Below are 16,306 nucleotides of genomic sequence, written 5' to 3'. Positions count from 1 at the left end.
TCACTAAAACTAAATTTTGCTCGAATATCCGTAAGACAATTTTTTTATATTTTTACAACTCGAAATATTTTATAAGTCCGTACACTTGTGATTCGAATTATTTTCTGTTTCCTTGAAATTCTGTGCCCTTGAGATTCGAGGTAACGAGGTTTGACTGTACGTTGTAAATGACATTAATAAATCGATATGAAACGATCAGTAGAAGAACCGGATGATGTATATGCACGCGTCGTGTTTGTCGTCCTCTTCGAGACGAGCCCCGGCTATTGTCGATCACCGGCGCGCAACACTCGATATGAAATACATATTTCCATTTAAGTAGACTGATAAAACAATCACCGTGCGAGGCGCAGCGAAGCGCATAACACGCGTTATTATAGGCTGTGGCGAGAGAGAGCTGTGGATCTAAATTGGTTTCGTCAATCGTTTGATTCATTTGTCCGTGCGAGCTGTGTGCGATGCACCAATCGTTATACGCCGACCGAAGACGATGACGATTTTACTCGTCGCGAACGAGTGCGTATCGATGCTGCGATATCGAGTTGCGAGTAGCTCGAAGAGATCGTTATGTTAATTTTACACGGTCGATAAGAGGATTCGTAAGAAATAAAATTATTACACGATGTGAAAGAAAATGACGATCGTTTTAAGATTAAAAGACTATCTAGTTTCATTTTTCCAAATGGTTAATTTTGTTAGTTTTATATTTTTTACTTGATAATTTCATGACCTTGTAATTTCTACGATTTACAAACTTCTTTGACATTAATTTAAAAACAAAAAACAATAGAGATATATATTCTATATAACATAAAAATTTATTACATAACATTTTTTTTCGTTAATTGTTCGAGAACGATAAATATCTCGAGTGTGACGTTCTCTCCGAGAAAGTCCGATTGTAGAAACAGTTATTGAAAAATGACACGGCACAGAAGTGAAACAGAGCGACTGTGTTATTACACGATCTTCTTGGCTCGTGCATTTCGTTTGCAACGGCTCTTCTTCTAAACGCGAGAGCTCGAATTCGAGTATCGTTCACTTTCGGAGAATCGCGACATACCGGGGGCGCGCACGGTCTTCGCGGGAATCATTGAGCGCGAAATTGAAGTCTCGCCGGGACCCGTGCCCCGCCTTAATTCGGGGGCCCCCGAGTCTGAAGGCACGCAATAATCTTCGTCTCGGAATCGCGCCGGCGAAGTGTACACGGCGATAGCAGTCATTATTTCGCGGTTTTGTAAGAGATCCGCGGCCGACATTATGCAATTTAATGACGAGCCTCTTTAATTCGCCTCAAATCCGCTGAGCGCGGGCATGAATTTTGTATGCGATTTGTAGAACGAACGACGCGATTCTAAAGCTGTTGATAATTTTGGATCGTTTGTATAAAAGAGAGTATATAAGTTATAGTAATTAAGAATACAGACTTAAAAACACTAACTTTGTTATATGACGGCCTGCGTGGTAAACTTTAATTCATGTTTTATCTTTCCCTTGTCTGATCTTTAATCTATACTCATTTTATAAAAAATATATACACATACACGTGAAAGCAATGTAACTCGTAATCCAGGTAAACAAAGCATGATGCTAACCTTACCGAAATGAAGACTCCGAATGTTTTCGCCATGGTCCTTTTCAACAATATAAAACAGCGCGATTGTAAGTGTTTTCGAATAGACCACTTTTCGAAGAAATGTTTACATGTTAAAGACAAAGCACGTTATCATCGCATATTTTCGTTCGCGCGCGTTAAAACAAGGTCGTTCGCAACCGTGCGCGTACTACGCTCGAATGGCACCCGCCTGAACACGCGATCACGTGACACTCGTGCGAAGCTGCGATAATCGATAGGTGAAATCGATTGGTGCATAATTGCGCGTTACCGACATGTACAAACTCCAATAAACTCTCTTAAATTAATTATAATTTATATAAATTCTTATAAACAGTTATCAAAAACTTTTTGCATAAAATAATGAAGATATTTTTCTATTTAGGTTTAAAATAAATTTATAATAAATTCTAAATTTATTAGTAAATTTTCTTTCTTAGTTTTAATTTCTAAATTTATATTATTCAAAAATGTATAATTTGATGATATTTGTTGTATGCGTATTTTCTTTTTCACGTTTTTTTTTTTTTTATAATAGTATAGAACAGAACTAAACCAATTCGACTTTATCTACTCGATTGTTTCGCGGATATGACTATGTAGTTTTCAAATCGCGCACATTGCGGCGCACAAAGCAGGAACACGAGCAGAGACTACAATTGCGTTCACATGCAGATCGAATTTTCTAAAATTATGTCTCATGCGAATGAAAGAAAATCAGGACGGAATCGCTCTTGTTTATTTGTAATTAACTGACCTTTTATACTTTTTTTTGAACTGCATGTGACCGCATCTTTATTTTCTACCAGAGAGAAGCTTGAGAGCTTTATATTATATAGATATGTTAAGAGAATATATAAGAGAAGTTAAATTCAATTTTTCTTCGAAGAATTTAAAAACTTCAAAGCATTTAAACAAAGTTAAAGAAATGTAATAGTTAAGAACAAGTTTAGAAAGTTGAGAGACAATGTAATACTTAAAATAACATATGTAAATATTCAATAACACATAAAAATTAAATGAGTACAAAGAATATTAATAAAAACATCACACACAAGTGTTAACATAATAATTTATATATACCTATTTATATATATCACCATTAAATTTATAGAAAGATAGCGAATAAAGAAAATCACTTTATGATGTATGATTGTCTTTATTTAGGCTATCGGAAATCAGTGCGATTAATATAGACGGACACTACGCATGCAATATACAAATTGTTCCTTTTAGCTCTATTGAATCTAGATATATATATCTCTGTATAAATTACATAGATTACATATTTATAATTACATACATTTTCTAAATTATCAATATGCATACAACATATAAAAAAAAAAACACTTTTTTATCTAAAAGGAACAAGTAATAAAAATTAATTTTATAACTCATATTTGTGCGGTCCCTTCGTCGTCCACCGATGTATCTTCCTCTCCACAACCTTCGGCCTCCCGAGGAAGTTACCCCAACAGAGTTCTCGTTCTGTCCCACGTAGTCGTAGCACATTTTATCACTCGCGACGCGGAAGACGCGAAATATACACAATATACACACGCGAAGTTTAAAATTTAATACAGTTCAAAGTTTGGACTTTTTCAAAGTTTATATTTTAATCACTACCGAATGTTTTTGCAACTCGAATTCGTGAAAACAAAAACTTAAATTTGCAACTAAAAAATATTTTTATAACGGAACGAATATTTCGGTTTATTTTGATGTGTGATCCATTATTTGCGTACTATAGTTACGCAAAGGCTCGTGCGTGTTGGCCCCGCAGTGTATCACTGCGAAGATTTTCTCACAGTTCAGTTATGTGAGAATTATTTTGCTTTATTTTCAAGCGCGAAGTATGATATATTTATTATAAATCGTACGCTAAAAACACGTTTGTGATTTTATACAATACGCGTACAACTTCAAAATATTGCGAATTTAAATTGAGAACTTAACCATGGCAAATACGTATATAAAAAAACTTAGACTTAACACTTTAATAAAAATAAAAAGCTATCTCGACAGATAATAATTAAATCTCAATAATAAATAAAAAATTGATTGTCTTTAACGTTATTTTCTTCTCTCACGATTTTTAAAAACACAGGAATAGATAATTTTTCGTGATATATAATAAAATAAAAAACGATAAAAATCGGAAAAACAGTAACAAAAACAAAACTCCCGCTTTGGTAGAGATTGAAACATCGAAAACGAGTAATTTACAAAAAACAACAAATAATATATCAAATAAAATTATATTACACTGACATATATAACAGATTTTATTTAAAAAACGATAGAATGAGAGTTTTTCCGTTTCTTTCATTTGACTTTGTATATAGATTTGAGCATAAGTGTTATTTATAACTTGTTGTTAAAAAACATCCATATTTTTTATGAATTTAAAATGTAACACAATTGCACATATATCAGAACGGAATATATTCAAATTGTATGTGTGTGTTCGATGTTTCAAAACTTATAAAAATAAATATCTACACGCGGTTCGCACTGATTTCGAACTATCACCATAACCCTAAAGTGTACTCACCGAGCGCTGGCCACTTTCCGCTACACATCACTCTGTAACAAAAATAAAATTTTCTCTTTATTGGATGTAAGATAGTTTTTAACGTTTATTATAAACATCAAACTATATGTGTGACTTTTTAATATATAAAAATGACTATAAAAACAACATACCTTCGTGCCAGCACCCTGTTGCCTGTTGTCTTCTCTAGAACCGCAAACTCTTTTTCTCTATGTAAACAATCGTCTGCACCTGAAACAACAAAAAATATTAATAAAGTTAACTTATAAGAGAAATTATTAAATCTTTAAATAAGTTAGAGATGAATAACTAAGATTTAAAAAAAGAGACATGTTGTATTTTGTTTTTAACTTGTAAATACAACACTGACCTTTATACTGTCTTGAAATGGCCCGAACCGAATGACGATGTACACTGCGCGTCGCGTTCCAAGTATTTTCCTCCTGTTTACTTCTCTTTACTCCCACCTATTTATTTATATATTGTATTATAACATACTCTTTACGATATATATCAGAATTGTTAAACAATTGTAAGATATAAATTAATATTTGATGGATTTCAGTGTGTTGTAAATATAAACTTCGAATATAATTTTGCATTTGAATTTTACTTAGACAAAATCAATTGTGCGATTCACAAGAACTTTAAAATAATAATATTATTTTATATTACTAGATAGTGTCATGTAAAAAGATGTACCTACTTGATAGCATTTCGGTCCTGTTTCGCAGATCATTCAATTTGCTCGACGAACAACCGCGATATTATTTAATGCAAATTATGCGTCAATATTTACATCCGTTCCTTTGCGACACAAGCGAACTACGGATATTCGCGCGCGAGACGATAATAAACGTAAAAAATAACGACAATTTGAATGTATTTTTCTGTGTTGCGCGACGACCAATTGCTGTCTCACAAAAGCACGAACGACTGCGAAACAATTATCATTACCGGCGAGTGTGCGATATTAATTACGTATTACAGACGCTCGACACTTTGTAGCACATACGTATTGCCGATATTTACGCGCGAGACGACAACAATCGCGATAAATATCTGATTAATTGAGAAAAGAAGATCCGCTCCGCGTCGCGCGTCCACTACACTTGTTCGTCTGCCGGAATGTATCGAATGTATCGAAGCGCGCGATATTGCGATTCTCGAAATCGCGTGTGATGGCGCGCGCAATTCGAATGCTCAAAAGCGATAGAAACATCAGAATCTGACGAATCAGTTTAGCGAAAAGTTTTATTTTTACAAAGCAAATAGCAGCAAATGACGATATAAAAGAAGATGATACCCGAATTAAATTCCACGAATTCTGATGCTGCTCGCTAAACTTTTGTCTTTTTTGACAATCATATACGTATATAAATATACATATGTGCACGGAATAGAACCGCACGGTTGTGGACGTAGCACGGAATAGAACCATGTCCACCTTTGAACATAACGTACGTACCGACAAGTCGATCGTGGACGTGGCTACGTAGTTGCCAATGTGCGCCACTCATGGACATAGCGCTGGCATAAACAAAGGGAGGCAAAGCTATTACAGTTTATCTATGGTCTTGGTCGCGCTCTCAATCTTCTTTTTAGCACAAGAAACGTTTCGAAGTAGCGCAATGTGGATCGCACTCTGTCATTATCAGAGCGAACCTGACCCGAGCAGAAAGATCTTGGGTCGCGTTAGCCGTTCATTCAAGTTTTCGTAATTTTCGCTGACGAGAGATTTTCGTTGGAAAATTTTTTATATTATATTCCCTTGAAACTCAATTATTATTTAGATTGGATTGTATAACTTTGTAAATAAATTGAGATAAGAAAAAGTTGCACCGCATATAAAAGGCTTACTTTAAATACGTATTTATAACAGATGTTTTAGACATAACCTATAGGATTAAATTTTTTCTGAATTAAACGAGACAATACGGATTTTCTATCACGGATTTTTCACGGTCGATAGAACGCGTAATAAAATGCCAGCTCCGAAGAATTCTCTCAGCGTCGCCGTAATATGCTCCAGTAATATGAACAGGAGCATGGAGGCGCACGCTTTCTTGAGGTAATCGGTCGTAGGGGGTATATAACAACCGTTGACAGAACGATTAATCTATCAAAGCATATGGATCATATTTCACTGACAGTCGGTGCTTTCTTGCCTACAAAAAAACACGATCGAGTTTTGCATCAAAGAATTTGAAAATTATTTTCCTAAATTTTTCTACGGATGGGTAAAATTAGTTTCTCATCTGTAGGATTAGGTTCTCTCTTGAACATATGAAGATCTCAATGTGTGTTGAAATGACTCGTTCGATAGCAAATACAAAAAATATTTTACTTGAAAACTTGATTGTTTCAGCAAAAAGGGATTTAACGTGAAGTCATTTGGAACTGGAGATAAAGTCAAACTGCCTGGAACCGCACCAGATCGTCCTAATATCTATGACTTTGGGACTTCTTACGAGGAAATCTACAATGATCTATTAATGAAAGACAAACAATAGTATCCTTGACGTATATAAATAAATCTTTTGCACATCGCAAATTTATACATTGCACGCAGTAAATTGCAATAAATTTCTTTCACGCTTGTTATACTTTTGATTTACTTCTTAAACATTATCAGATATATGTTTCTTAACAATTTATACACAGTTATACACAGAATGGTTTATTACACATGTTAGACCGGAATCGTCGGATAAAACCCAGACCGGAACGGTTTCAATTGTCCAGGGACAAGTTCGACATTTTAATTTCTTGCGAGGAGCGAGTGTACGATCAAGTGATCGAATGTATGGATTCCAGAACAAAGGAGGATAATCAACCAGTCCACTTGATCAATATTGACATTCAGGACAATCACGAAGAGGCCACAGTAGGATCGTTTCTTATATGCGAATTAGTGACAGTGGTATCTCTTTTCTTTTTTCACAGCTCTTCTACGCTCAAAAACTTTGTTCACCTATCTTGTTCATTAATATGTAAAATTTTGTTCCATTCCAGTTGGCGAATAGCGAAGACTTAGACAATGACATAGATGAATTACTCCACGAATTCGAGTCGAAGTTCGCGAGAACGTTATTGCACACCGTGCTGTTTTACTGAAAACTTTATTAACGACGTGAAAAATGGACCGGGAAATCTATTCACCAAGCCTCAAGTTTATAAGGGAAATTTAAAAATTAATTATGTATAACTTATAAATATATGTACACACCGCATATGTGTATTTGTCCACCGAGTCGTCGCGTGGATTCTAACTCAGGCGGGAAATTTCGCTTGTGCTTCCTAACAAACAGTTAACTCGTGCGGAATTTAATCTTAGACTTTAATCTCTCCGCGATCAAACGAAGTCTGAAAGTAAAGTGTCAAATCATGTGTCGTTAAAACTTTTAGACGAAAGAAAGGAAAAAGAACATGCAAAGAATATATGAAATATAAAATATTTTAATTTTAACGTAATATATACACATATACAACGTGCGTGTATCGATTCCTTGCGCGCACGATTACATGTGAGTGTTCCGACAAGCGCATGTCGTTTTTGCGCGTACTAGTACATTACAGAAGCTGTTATATACAATCGTACAGCTATTATAAAAGGTGATAGAAAATGGGCATAATAAATTCAGGAGAACGCAGAATATTTTCTGCACAATTTTGTCCGCTCAGTGTTGATCAAGATAAGCGTACACTCTTCGAGTCTTTTCGCGTTTATTTTTATTAGCATGTTTATTTATCATCTTCCACGGTTTCTTGGTTTCGTTAGTCTGATCGACGATCGACGATCCTGTTGAATTGATAGTTGATCCAGCGAGTCTAAAAAAATTAAGTTTACCGATGATCAATGAATTTTGTATACAAAAATATGTGGCGTTTCAAGAATTGTGTATATATATATATGTATAATTTCAATTGCGTGCAAACGCGAGGTGTAAATCAGCATGTTTAGATCTTGATACGCCTTATTGATTAGTCTTGGAAATTATTTGATTATTATCATATATGTGAGCAACTTTACAAATAAATCGAACATTTTGACACTACATTTTAGATTGTTGCGGAATAGGTCCAGGAATCCCCTTGACATGTACATTCTGAAAGAACTTCCGATCCACAGTGTCGGCTGTTATCCGACACCCTTCGTTCACGCGAGCAACTCGGGGCGGTATGTGTTTGTTCGCGAAATTCCTACGCCGGGGTGGAAACACGTGGAAGCTCTTTTGCTCGAGTGTTGGCGGTGCGACACAGTACAATAGTTTACCATTAACGAAATCTTTCAGAACGTATCTCGCCGAGCGTGGATTATCCGGTTGACCATTTTGTGTCATAAAACCTCGGTTATCTGCAATATACATAGCATACATACACATATATATACAAATATATTATTGTAGCACTTTTTGAAGAAGTTTGAAAAATTGACTTAAAATAATTACATACAGGCGTGTGCATTCAGAAGCTCTTCCGCAGTTGGCGCGCGATCCGGATCTTCTTCCGATGATACAAGCAGCATAAAACCGTAGAGATCTTCCAGAACATGTCTAGGTATCAATGTAGCCAGTAATGTGACTGCTGGTACATGATCCCGCATTTGATCGATCGGCAGTATGCCGTTCAGGATCATTTCCGCTTTTGTGCAAACGAAGCTTGGCATCACCAGCCCCGGGCAATCGCACAACAGAAGATTTTTATCCAAGTATAAAGTCTGAAAGTGTTTGGTTTTACCTGGTGTGGCGGACACCGAGACTTTTTTATTCATCATCAAAGCATTGATGGTGGAACTTTTCCCGACATTCGGATACCCCACCAAACCAATTGTAGTCACTCCATCCATGTATGTTTTATGGCCGGTGTAAATTGTTTTGAATAAGTTTACAAGCTCATCCCTAGCTAACAATTTTGAGGAATTAACTATTTTCTTTTCATTCTTTACATCTATTGGAGAGATTTCTAAGTTCTTTATCGCATGTAGCTGATTTTCTACTTTCTGTTTATCTGTATCAGTCTCTGTGTCAGATATATTGTGGATATCATTGTGATCATCTTCCAAGATTTCACATTTTGATTCTGATTTCGATGCAACTTCCGACTTTGACTTGTCACTATCATCCTCATTCTCTTTTTCAGAAGAATCAGTTGCGTCACTATCATTTTCATTCTCGTTTTCAGAAGTATCAGTTGCGTTATCCTCATCTTCTTCTTGAATTATGTGTTTCTCCGCCGTTAATGTCGCAGAGAAAAATGCTGCCAAAATATTTAGATCCGCGAAGTACTTTGCCCACGCTTCTCTTTGTCCTTCCGTTAAAAAGTCGGCTTTATTAATGAGAATCATGTTAAGTTTGTCAGGATTGACTTCCTTGACGTAACGCTCCAAATCCTCGCAGCGAAAAAGCAATGGATTGCGCGCATCTACGATTTGTACAATTACGTCACTACGTTCGACCACTCTCCACAATTGTCGCCAGAATTCCAAATTTTTCTCGTAAGGTGTCAATATCAATCCTTCGATTTCCTGCAACAAAGATAAACCGCGTCTCCATTCTAAAAATACTTCTTTCTCCCGAGTTTGTAGCTCGGAAGCGCTAATATTGTCCCATTTCGGTCTTCGTGGTATCTTAACAAGACCTTCGTTTTTTTTCTGTGCTTCCAATATTTTTTTCTTTTCAGCTTCCGAGAGCAAACCGGCGCTACTGGCATTGACAAATTTAATGTTCAATTTTTCTCCGGTGAATTCCGTGTCCGCAAGCTCAGCCGTCGATAAAAATTCTTGAAATGAGCTTTCCTCTGTAATTGATTTTAAATTTAACCGACTCCAATCGTCATCAAGCTCTGCGGTATGGAGCTATTATGAAGAAAAAAAAGAAAATACATATCACTCGTACGAAACTTGACATTTAAACGAAAAGGTTAAAATAATCTCACTGTCTTACCATCGACGGTTCATTGCTATTTCTTTTAATTTTTCTAGATCTGAATCGATCTTTAATTAAGGATTTTCCTAAATTGCTGCTTTCTCTTTTACCTTTTTTGCTCATTATTTCTTATCTATCGATACACTTTTATTCCTCGTAGAAAAAACACATGTGACATTTATGGCACGAACAGTGTTTATATAGACGTTATGTTAACACAAAGGTATGTACATAGAATGACGTAATAGCGCAGATGACGCGCTCTCCAAACGCAACTATATGATATGAGCTTTAGTTTGTGTATACTTTTTGAACTTAGTGCAGAAAGTTCAGCAAGAAAGAACAAACCGTTCTGAATGCATGGATGCAAGTAATAGATGCACGTGTGATGTCAAACAATGACAAAACCGGCGGCTGCGTTAAATCACGTGTACTGAATCTCATTTCGTACAACAATGTTTACAAACAATGTCAAATTGATTGGTTTTGCCAAGTACTCAGTTTGGAAGAATTACGCGTGTGACGCATATTGTCAATTAAGAACTTGCGGCAAATATAAGAACTTCATTTGGGTTTGTGGTTATTCTACAGGATGCAACGAGAAAAATTACGGGTTTCAGATGCAAACGGATCCCAGAGTCGAAGCATTGAGAGAGAAATTGATATACTGCGATCATCTGGATCGTAATAAAGTCAGAATAGGTTACATGAAGCAATACATAATGAAAAAAAATATCGAAACAAAGCAGAGCAAAACACGAATGGCTGAGCTCATGAATACTCCTGTATACAGCGTACTCTTGGATGACAGCAAAGATAAGAAGGACGATAATCAATTACAGGAAAAATATACAGAAGAAGATGATGCAAAACCCATACATATGCCATATGCTAGTACAGATAAATACAGTAGCTTGGATACATCTTCACATGATTCTGATCAATTTGATGGCAAAACTATACCATTGAGTAGCAAGTATAAAGATTTGTACGATAAATATTTGGCACTGAAGACGGAAACTTCGAGAACAGGAAAAGAAATTTCTCTGAAAGATTATTTAGAGGAGGTAGACATTGATGATGAACCTACTCAAACAGATTTGTCCAGTGTGCCATTTAATTGGATGGTTGATGTAGAGCAATACGATGATTCTTTGGCGGACAGTGCTTGGCTTAGCAATTACGGCACTCCCGATCCAAATTCAGACATTAGCTCTGTTCCATGCGGTGGATGTGGTGCTTTGCTACACTGTAAAGATCATGCTATACCAGGTTATTTACCCTCAGAGATATTTTTGAAAAAGAATAAAAAACAATTGCGAATCATGATATGTCAAAGATGTCACTTCATGAGATACTACAACACCACATTGGAGGTAAAGGTTTCGCCAAGTGAATATGAGGAACTTCTGAAGGTGATAAAAACAAAGAAATGTGCTGTCATCCTAATGATCGATCTTTTAGATTTTCCGTGTAGCATATGGCCCCAGATAAATAACGTGCTGCATCCTATGACACCGGTGTTTGTAGTAGGGAACAAAGTTGACCTGTTGCCTCAGGATTCGCCACAGTTTTTCAATCACGTTAAGGAGTGTCTGTCAATGGCCGTAGAAAACACAGGAATCAGGAAGGAAATGATCAGACATATAGCTCTTATATCAGCGAAAACTGGTTATGGAATAGAACAACTTATAAATAAATTACACAAATTGTGGCAATATAAAGGAGATGTTTATGTGATTGGATGCACAAATGTGGGAAAATCATCTTTGTTTAATGCTTTATTACAATCCGATTATTGCAAGGTACAAGCTGTGGATCTTATACAACGTGCAACCATTTCTCCTTGGCCCGGCACAACTTTAAATTTACTCAAATTTCCTATTTTGAATCCTCAAAGGTGGAGACTCTATTTGAGGACACAGAGGTTGCAAAATGAACAAATACCACAGAAAAACGAAGAGAAAGTTAGGATTGAACGATTCCAAGCAACGCGCGATCTTAATTACGCCACGTTACAAAGTATGTGTCAAAGTAGTTAACTGCAATTATACATTCTTGTAAAATGCGTATAATCAATCGAAAAAGTTTGTGTTAGAGTGCTCGACAATAAATACTTAAAATTTATATGTCAAATTTAGGTCACATCGGCAGAACATTTTATTCTAAGTCCGAGTTTATAGAACAAAACGATCTGTTCACGGAAGGAAAGTACAACAGAGCCGAGCAACAATTCGGCTTTGACGAGACCAAGGAGGAATATAAATACAGTCGCTGGTGTTACGACACACCGGGCACCATTCAACCGGATCAGATCTTAGATCTGCTAACAACGGAAGAGCTTTTAACGATTTTGCCAAAGAAAATAATCTCACCCAGAACTTTTATTCTACGTATAAATCAAACAATATTTTTAGGTGGATTAGGTAGACTAGATTACTTGGAGGGCAATAATTTCATCAGGTATTTATGTTTGTATTATTATTGTGTGTGTGTGTGTGTGTGTGTGTTAATAATAAAAAATTCAAGAAACAAATTCTCTCCATTTTCTACACGTTTTTCAAATGATTACGTATTTAGATGCACGATTTTTTCGAGTGACGAGTTACCGGTGACTTTGACTCATACTGCGGATGCGGATGAGATTTATAACGAATTGCTCAAAACAAAGGCATTTGTTGTGCCCGAGAACAATCCTGATCGATTGAAACACTGGCCTGAATTAGAATCCAAGGAAATGGAAGTCACCGCTATCGGAAAGAACAAATCGGCTGCCGACGTGGTTTTGTCCAGCGCAGGTAAAATTTTTATTTTTGCAACAAAAAAGGAGGCTTAATATATTTTTCACGCCTCGATTTTCAATTTGATCGCGTAATTGTTGTAGGATGGATCGCGATCAGTGGGAAAGAAAATGAACGCGTTCTTTTGCGAGCTTGGAGCCCGCAGGGTCGCGGTTTGTATCTTAGAACACCGGCGCTTTTGAGAAAATCTGTCACCTTACGTGGCAATCGAGTCAGAGACGTGCCGGCATATAGAAGTGGACGTCAAGCGTATAGGTCTTAAAACAAAACTTGTACATATATTTTAGGCGTTTTTCTTCACGTTACACAGTTCAATATACATGTTTATACGTGTATATATGTTTATTATTATTATTATTATTATTATTATTCATCTGTTACCTTATTTCATACGATTACTTACGATATTTTCGAAGAAGTAATAACAATTTCTATTAACACTTATACGCACAACTTACACTTCGTGTTTGTGAAGTAATCGTAACTCTCATTCCTCTCTTGTTAAACACCGTGTATATAAAAGACGTTTAATCCAAATTTTATAATAATACAAAATCACACATCGGCTAAAAGAAGCGATTATCGTCATATTTATCAATCGTCAACTTCTTGCGCTCGTATTTTTGCCTGCTTGTACATTTTTTTATAAAATCTTTCCAAGTCCTTGTAATACCCGTGAGAACTCGCGTGATCTCGGACGAATTTACAACTCGGCTCGCACTCTTCGACGCTGTAGAACAATTATATTCCCAAGAATAATTCATAACAAGATGTATTGTAAAGAGATAAATTTTATTTTCTCTACTTACTTATCCGTAGCCTCGGTAGCGCTCAATTTTTTTCTAATCTTCTGAAGATTTCTTATTTGCGATCGTACTGTGCAACGACATGATGATGTGTTTTCTTGCGTGTCGGATGTGCTGTCCGGTTTACCCAAGCATATACAGTTCTCTCTCGTGTCAAACAACGGTCTTTGCTTGGGAGCAACGTATTTCTGAATTATGTCCGAATCGTCGTGGCATTTGTTTGAAAAGTAACAGTTGTACTTCAAACACACCGGACAATTGTCTGTGACATGAGTAATAGTATCACATAAAACGGCAGTTTCGCTTGACTTTGAAGAACACGATCGAGGAACGCATGTGGAATCTTTCTCTCTCGTTGTGTGATAACACTGATCGAGTTGTGGTCCAACGTGATAACACGAGGGACAGCGATGAGAATCACCCATACTGCTCGATCTTTGTCGATATCTAATGTAATATGTGAGAGAGATAATTTATTTTAATATTATTCACACACACACACACACAGAAATATACTAACGCGTGTGTACAGAACATTATCGGAATATTTACGGTCGACAGCTTTGAGATCTTGGTTTACTCGTGGCGTGACACACTCTTCGTTGCCTTATGATACCCTTAACCGGACGTTTTCTTTGTCCACACGTTGTTTGCTGAAATACATGTACATATTTACGGGACGAATAAATCCTTGCAATTTTTAGGCACGCGAGAAGAAAAATACTTATCGTCTCATATAATTCTAACAACTACGAAGTACCTTAGAATTAATCATTTTGGGATTCACAACGTAACATCTGTTCGTATATGTGTCGCTGCCTAACACTTCCTCGACAACTGTTTTGGTAGAAATTTCGATTTTAGGCGCTATGATACCCTACAGTGCAAAAAACAACGAATAAAAACACATTTTTTGTTTTAATCTAATGAACAGAAAGATGCAAAAGATTTATACAGGAAAACACTTGGTTGGTTCCATCAGTAAGTCCACGTCCACTCCTGCTAATAAACCTTTGAAGCTTGGCTCGGGATACAACAAGTCGGCTAAATTTGTCTCAAACGTGGCCAGAGTAATGCCGCGACTACATGGTGTTGCCCACTGTGTCAGCTTCGCGTGTAAAACTTCTTGCTCCAAAGTGCGCTGCAGTTCGGCCAGAGACGCTGTGCGAGCGAAAATTTTACTGAACGTAAATCTTTCGTGAAACAGCAACGGAAAAATCGGACTTATTCTTCGGGATTCCGCGCACGAATCGAGAGCGTTGATTTGCAGAGCCACTTTGCCGTTGGGACACAACCAAACGCCAGGGCATGTTACCTAAAAAATATCGTTTTCTCTTTTTAAACGAAATCATTTTGCAGAAGTCAGTTGCAAATGATGTTGAATGATTTTTTCTGTGCGATAACTTCCTCGCAAAGCTAAAATTAAGAACACAAACAAACGAAATATAAACGACTTACTTAAAGCTAATAAAAAACAAAATCACTTTTGTTTATGTCACGCTATACGAACACACGTACGTACCGCGTGTACTTGTAGATGAACTTTAACGTAGAAAGCTCTGCCTGACATGTCTGATGACAGTTTGACTGACATCAATCATATGATTAACAACATCGTTGCCGCGAACTTGCACTCGAATCGATTTTCACTTTGGTATTTTCAGAGACATGCAACCGCGACATATCATATAAAGTGTTTTCTGAATATTTGCGTGTCCAGAAAGATGTTTTTACTCTTTTTCTTTGGACTCACTTCAATGCACACTTTAAAAGCCCAATGCCATCTTGCGAAAGAGTCATTATCACGGCGCTTGTTGCCAAGGAACAAAATAACACAACATTTACGCGAATCAATGCGTCGACTACGCGTGTCGAATTTTTTTTCAAGTTCAGCTGAGACACGCGTATGCAACATGACAATTAGAATTATTAGTAAACAGTAAAAATTTATTTTGAACATTTCCAACACTTGGCTATGTGTTTCAAAATCATCAAAAATTTGTGTTATGTTTTGAACGGAATGCCCGTAAATTTTTTCTCAGGCAGAGAAGTGTGCAATTTTCGAAGTAAAAGAATGTTCGCGATAAAATCTGAGTGTTTCCTGGGAAAGCGTAATCGTGAATCCTTCGTGACAGGTATTAGCGGCGCCGTGAACCAGCCGTATCTAAAACGATTTTAAATTAAATATTGAAATCGAGTGTGTCTGTCATTTACACTATCTGTCCGTCGACTCACTCCATGTTCACTGACGGTGGTCTGAATGAATAAACTTCCGTAGGTGTCATCTCTTTATATCGAGATATTAATTTAACGTCTTCCTCTCTAACATCCGCTGCGGACAGGACATCGTGTTTCGCGTAGAACTTGCCGGTTAAAGGTTTCACTTGAACATTAGGCGTAAATTTCTCGTACACTTTTATAAACTTGTTTTCTTTTTCGTATCTTTCCAAATAAAAGCGCAGTTTTACAGGATTTACATAACTGGCCGCCATAATACTGACAAAGTTCTAATTGATTGAAAATTTTGCAAATTTGGCGCAAGGTCGGGAAGGAAGCGATGGAAAAATTGACTGTCTAGAGAGCTAATTTCAAGGATTACTTGA

General features: G+C 36.5%; 5 protein-coding genes across 6 annotated transcripts in view; 2 read left to right on the top strand and 3 right to left on the bottom strand.

Annotated features, from left to right (window-relative positions):
• Positions 1 to 1,779, bottom strand: part of LOC109851740 — a 36,027-nt gene extending 34,248 nt beyond the window's left edge. Inside the window, exon 1 of one of the 2 annotated variants that reach the window (XM_020422110.1) lies at positions 1,596 to 1,779. The gene's annotated coding sequence lies outside the window, so the exon portion shown is untranslated. The remainder of the gene's footprint in view (positions 1 to 1,595) is intronic. The other variant, XM_020422112.1, reaches the window with a different exon arrangement.
• Positions 1,780 to 5,815: 4,036 nt separating this feature from the next.
• On the top strand, positions 5,816 to 7,651 carry LOC109851772 (RNA polymerase II subunit A C-terminal domain phosphatase SSU72). Its single transcript, XM_020422179.1, has 4 exons — positions 5,816 to 6,240; positions 6,538 to 6,681; positions 6,834 to 7,092; positions 7,185 to 7,651. Exons 1-4 carry the CDS (start codon positions 6,155 to 6,157, stop codon positions 7,284 to 7,286), a joined length of 591 nt encoding a protein of 196 aa, XP_020277768.1. The 5' UTR covers positions 5,816 to 6,154; the 3' UTR covers positions 7,287 to 7,651.
• A 98-nt stretch (positions 7,652 to 7,749) lies between these two features.
• On the bottom strand, positions 7,750 to 10,307 carry LOC109851771 (large subunit GTPase 1 homolog). Its single transcript, XM_020422178.1, has 4 exons — positions 10,115 to 10,307; positions 8,625 to 10,026; positions 8,229 to 8,526; positions 7,750 to 8,000 (listed from the first exon to the last, which is right to left on the bottom strand). Exons 1-4 carry the CDS (start codon positions 10,217 to 10,219, stop codon positions 7,850 to 7,852), a joined length of 1,956 nt encoding a protein of 651 aa, XP_020277767.1. The 5' UTR covers positions 10,220 to 10,307; the 3' UTR covers positions 7,750 to 7,849.
• A 155-nt stretch (positions 10,308 to 10,462) lies between these two features.
• On the top strand, positions 10,463 to 13,256 carry LOC109851778 (nitric oxide-associated protein 1). Its single transcript, XM_020422200.1, has 4 exons — positions 10,463 to 12,118; positions 12,238 to 12,559; positions 12,677 to 12,894; positions 12,981 to 13,256. The coding sequence occupies exons 1-4, from the start codon at positions 10,552 to 10,554 to the stop codon at positions 13,157 to 13,159; spliced, it is 2,286 nt and encodes a 761-aa protein (XP_020277789.1). The 5' UTR covers positions 10,463 to 10,551; the 3' UTR covers positions 13,160 to 13,256.
• A 220-nt stretch (positions 13,257 to 13,476) lies between these two features.
• On the bottom strand, positions 13,477 to 16,243 carry LOC109851779 (spermatogenesis-associated protein 6). Its single transcript, XM_020422201.1, has 7 exons — positions 15,939 to 16,243; positions 15,226 to 15,867; positions 14,659 to 15,018; positions 14,464 to 14,580; positions 14,256 to 14,356; positions 13,707 to 14,150; positions 13,477 to 13,627 (listed from the first exon to the last, which is right to left on the bottom strand). Exons 2-7 carry the CDS (start codon positions 15,295 to 15,297, stop codon positions 13,492 to 13,494), a joined length of 1,230 nt encoding a protein of 409 aa, XP_020277790.1. The 5' UTR covers positions 15,298 to 15,867; positions 15,939 to 16,243; the 3' UTR covers positions 13,477 to 13,491.
• Positions 16,244 to 16,306: the final 63 nt, after the last annotated feature.

The sequence above is a fragment of the Pseudomyrmex gracilis genome, unplaced genomic scaffold (assembly GCF_002006095.1).
Source record: "Pseudomyrmex gracilis isolate BER0280 unplaced genomic scaffold, ASM200609v1 scaffold_20, whole genome shotgun sequence".
Lineage (NCBI taxonomy): Eukaryota > Metazoa > Arthropoda > Insecta > Hymenoptera > Formicidae > Pseudomyrmex > Pseudomyrmex gracilis.
This window is presented reverse-complemented; position numbering and strand designations above follow the sequence as displayed.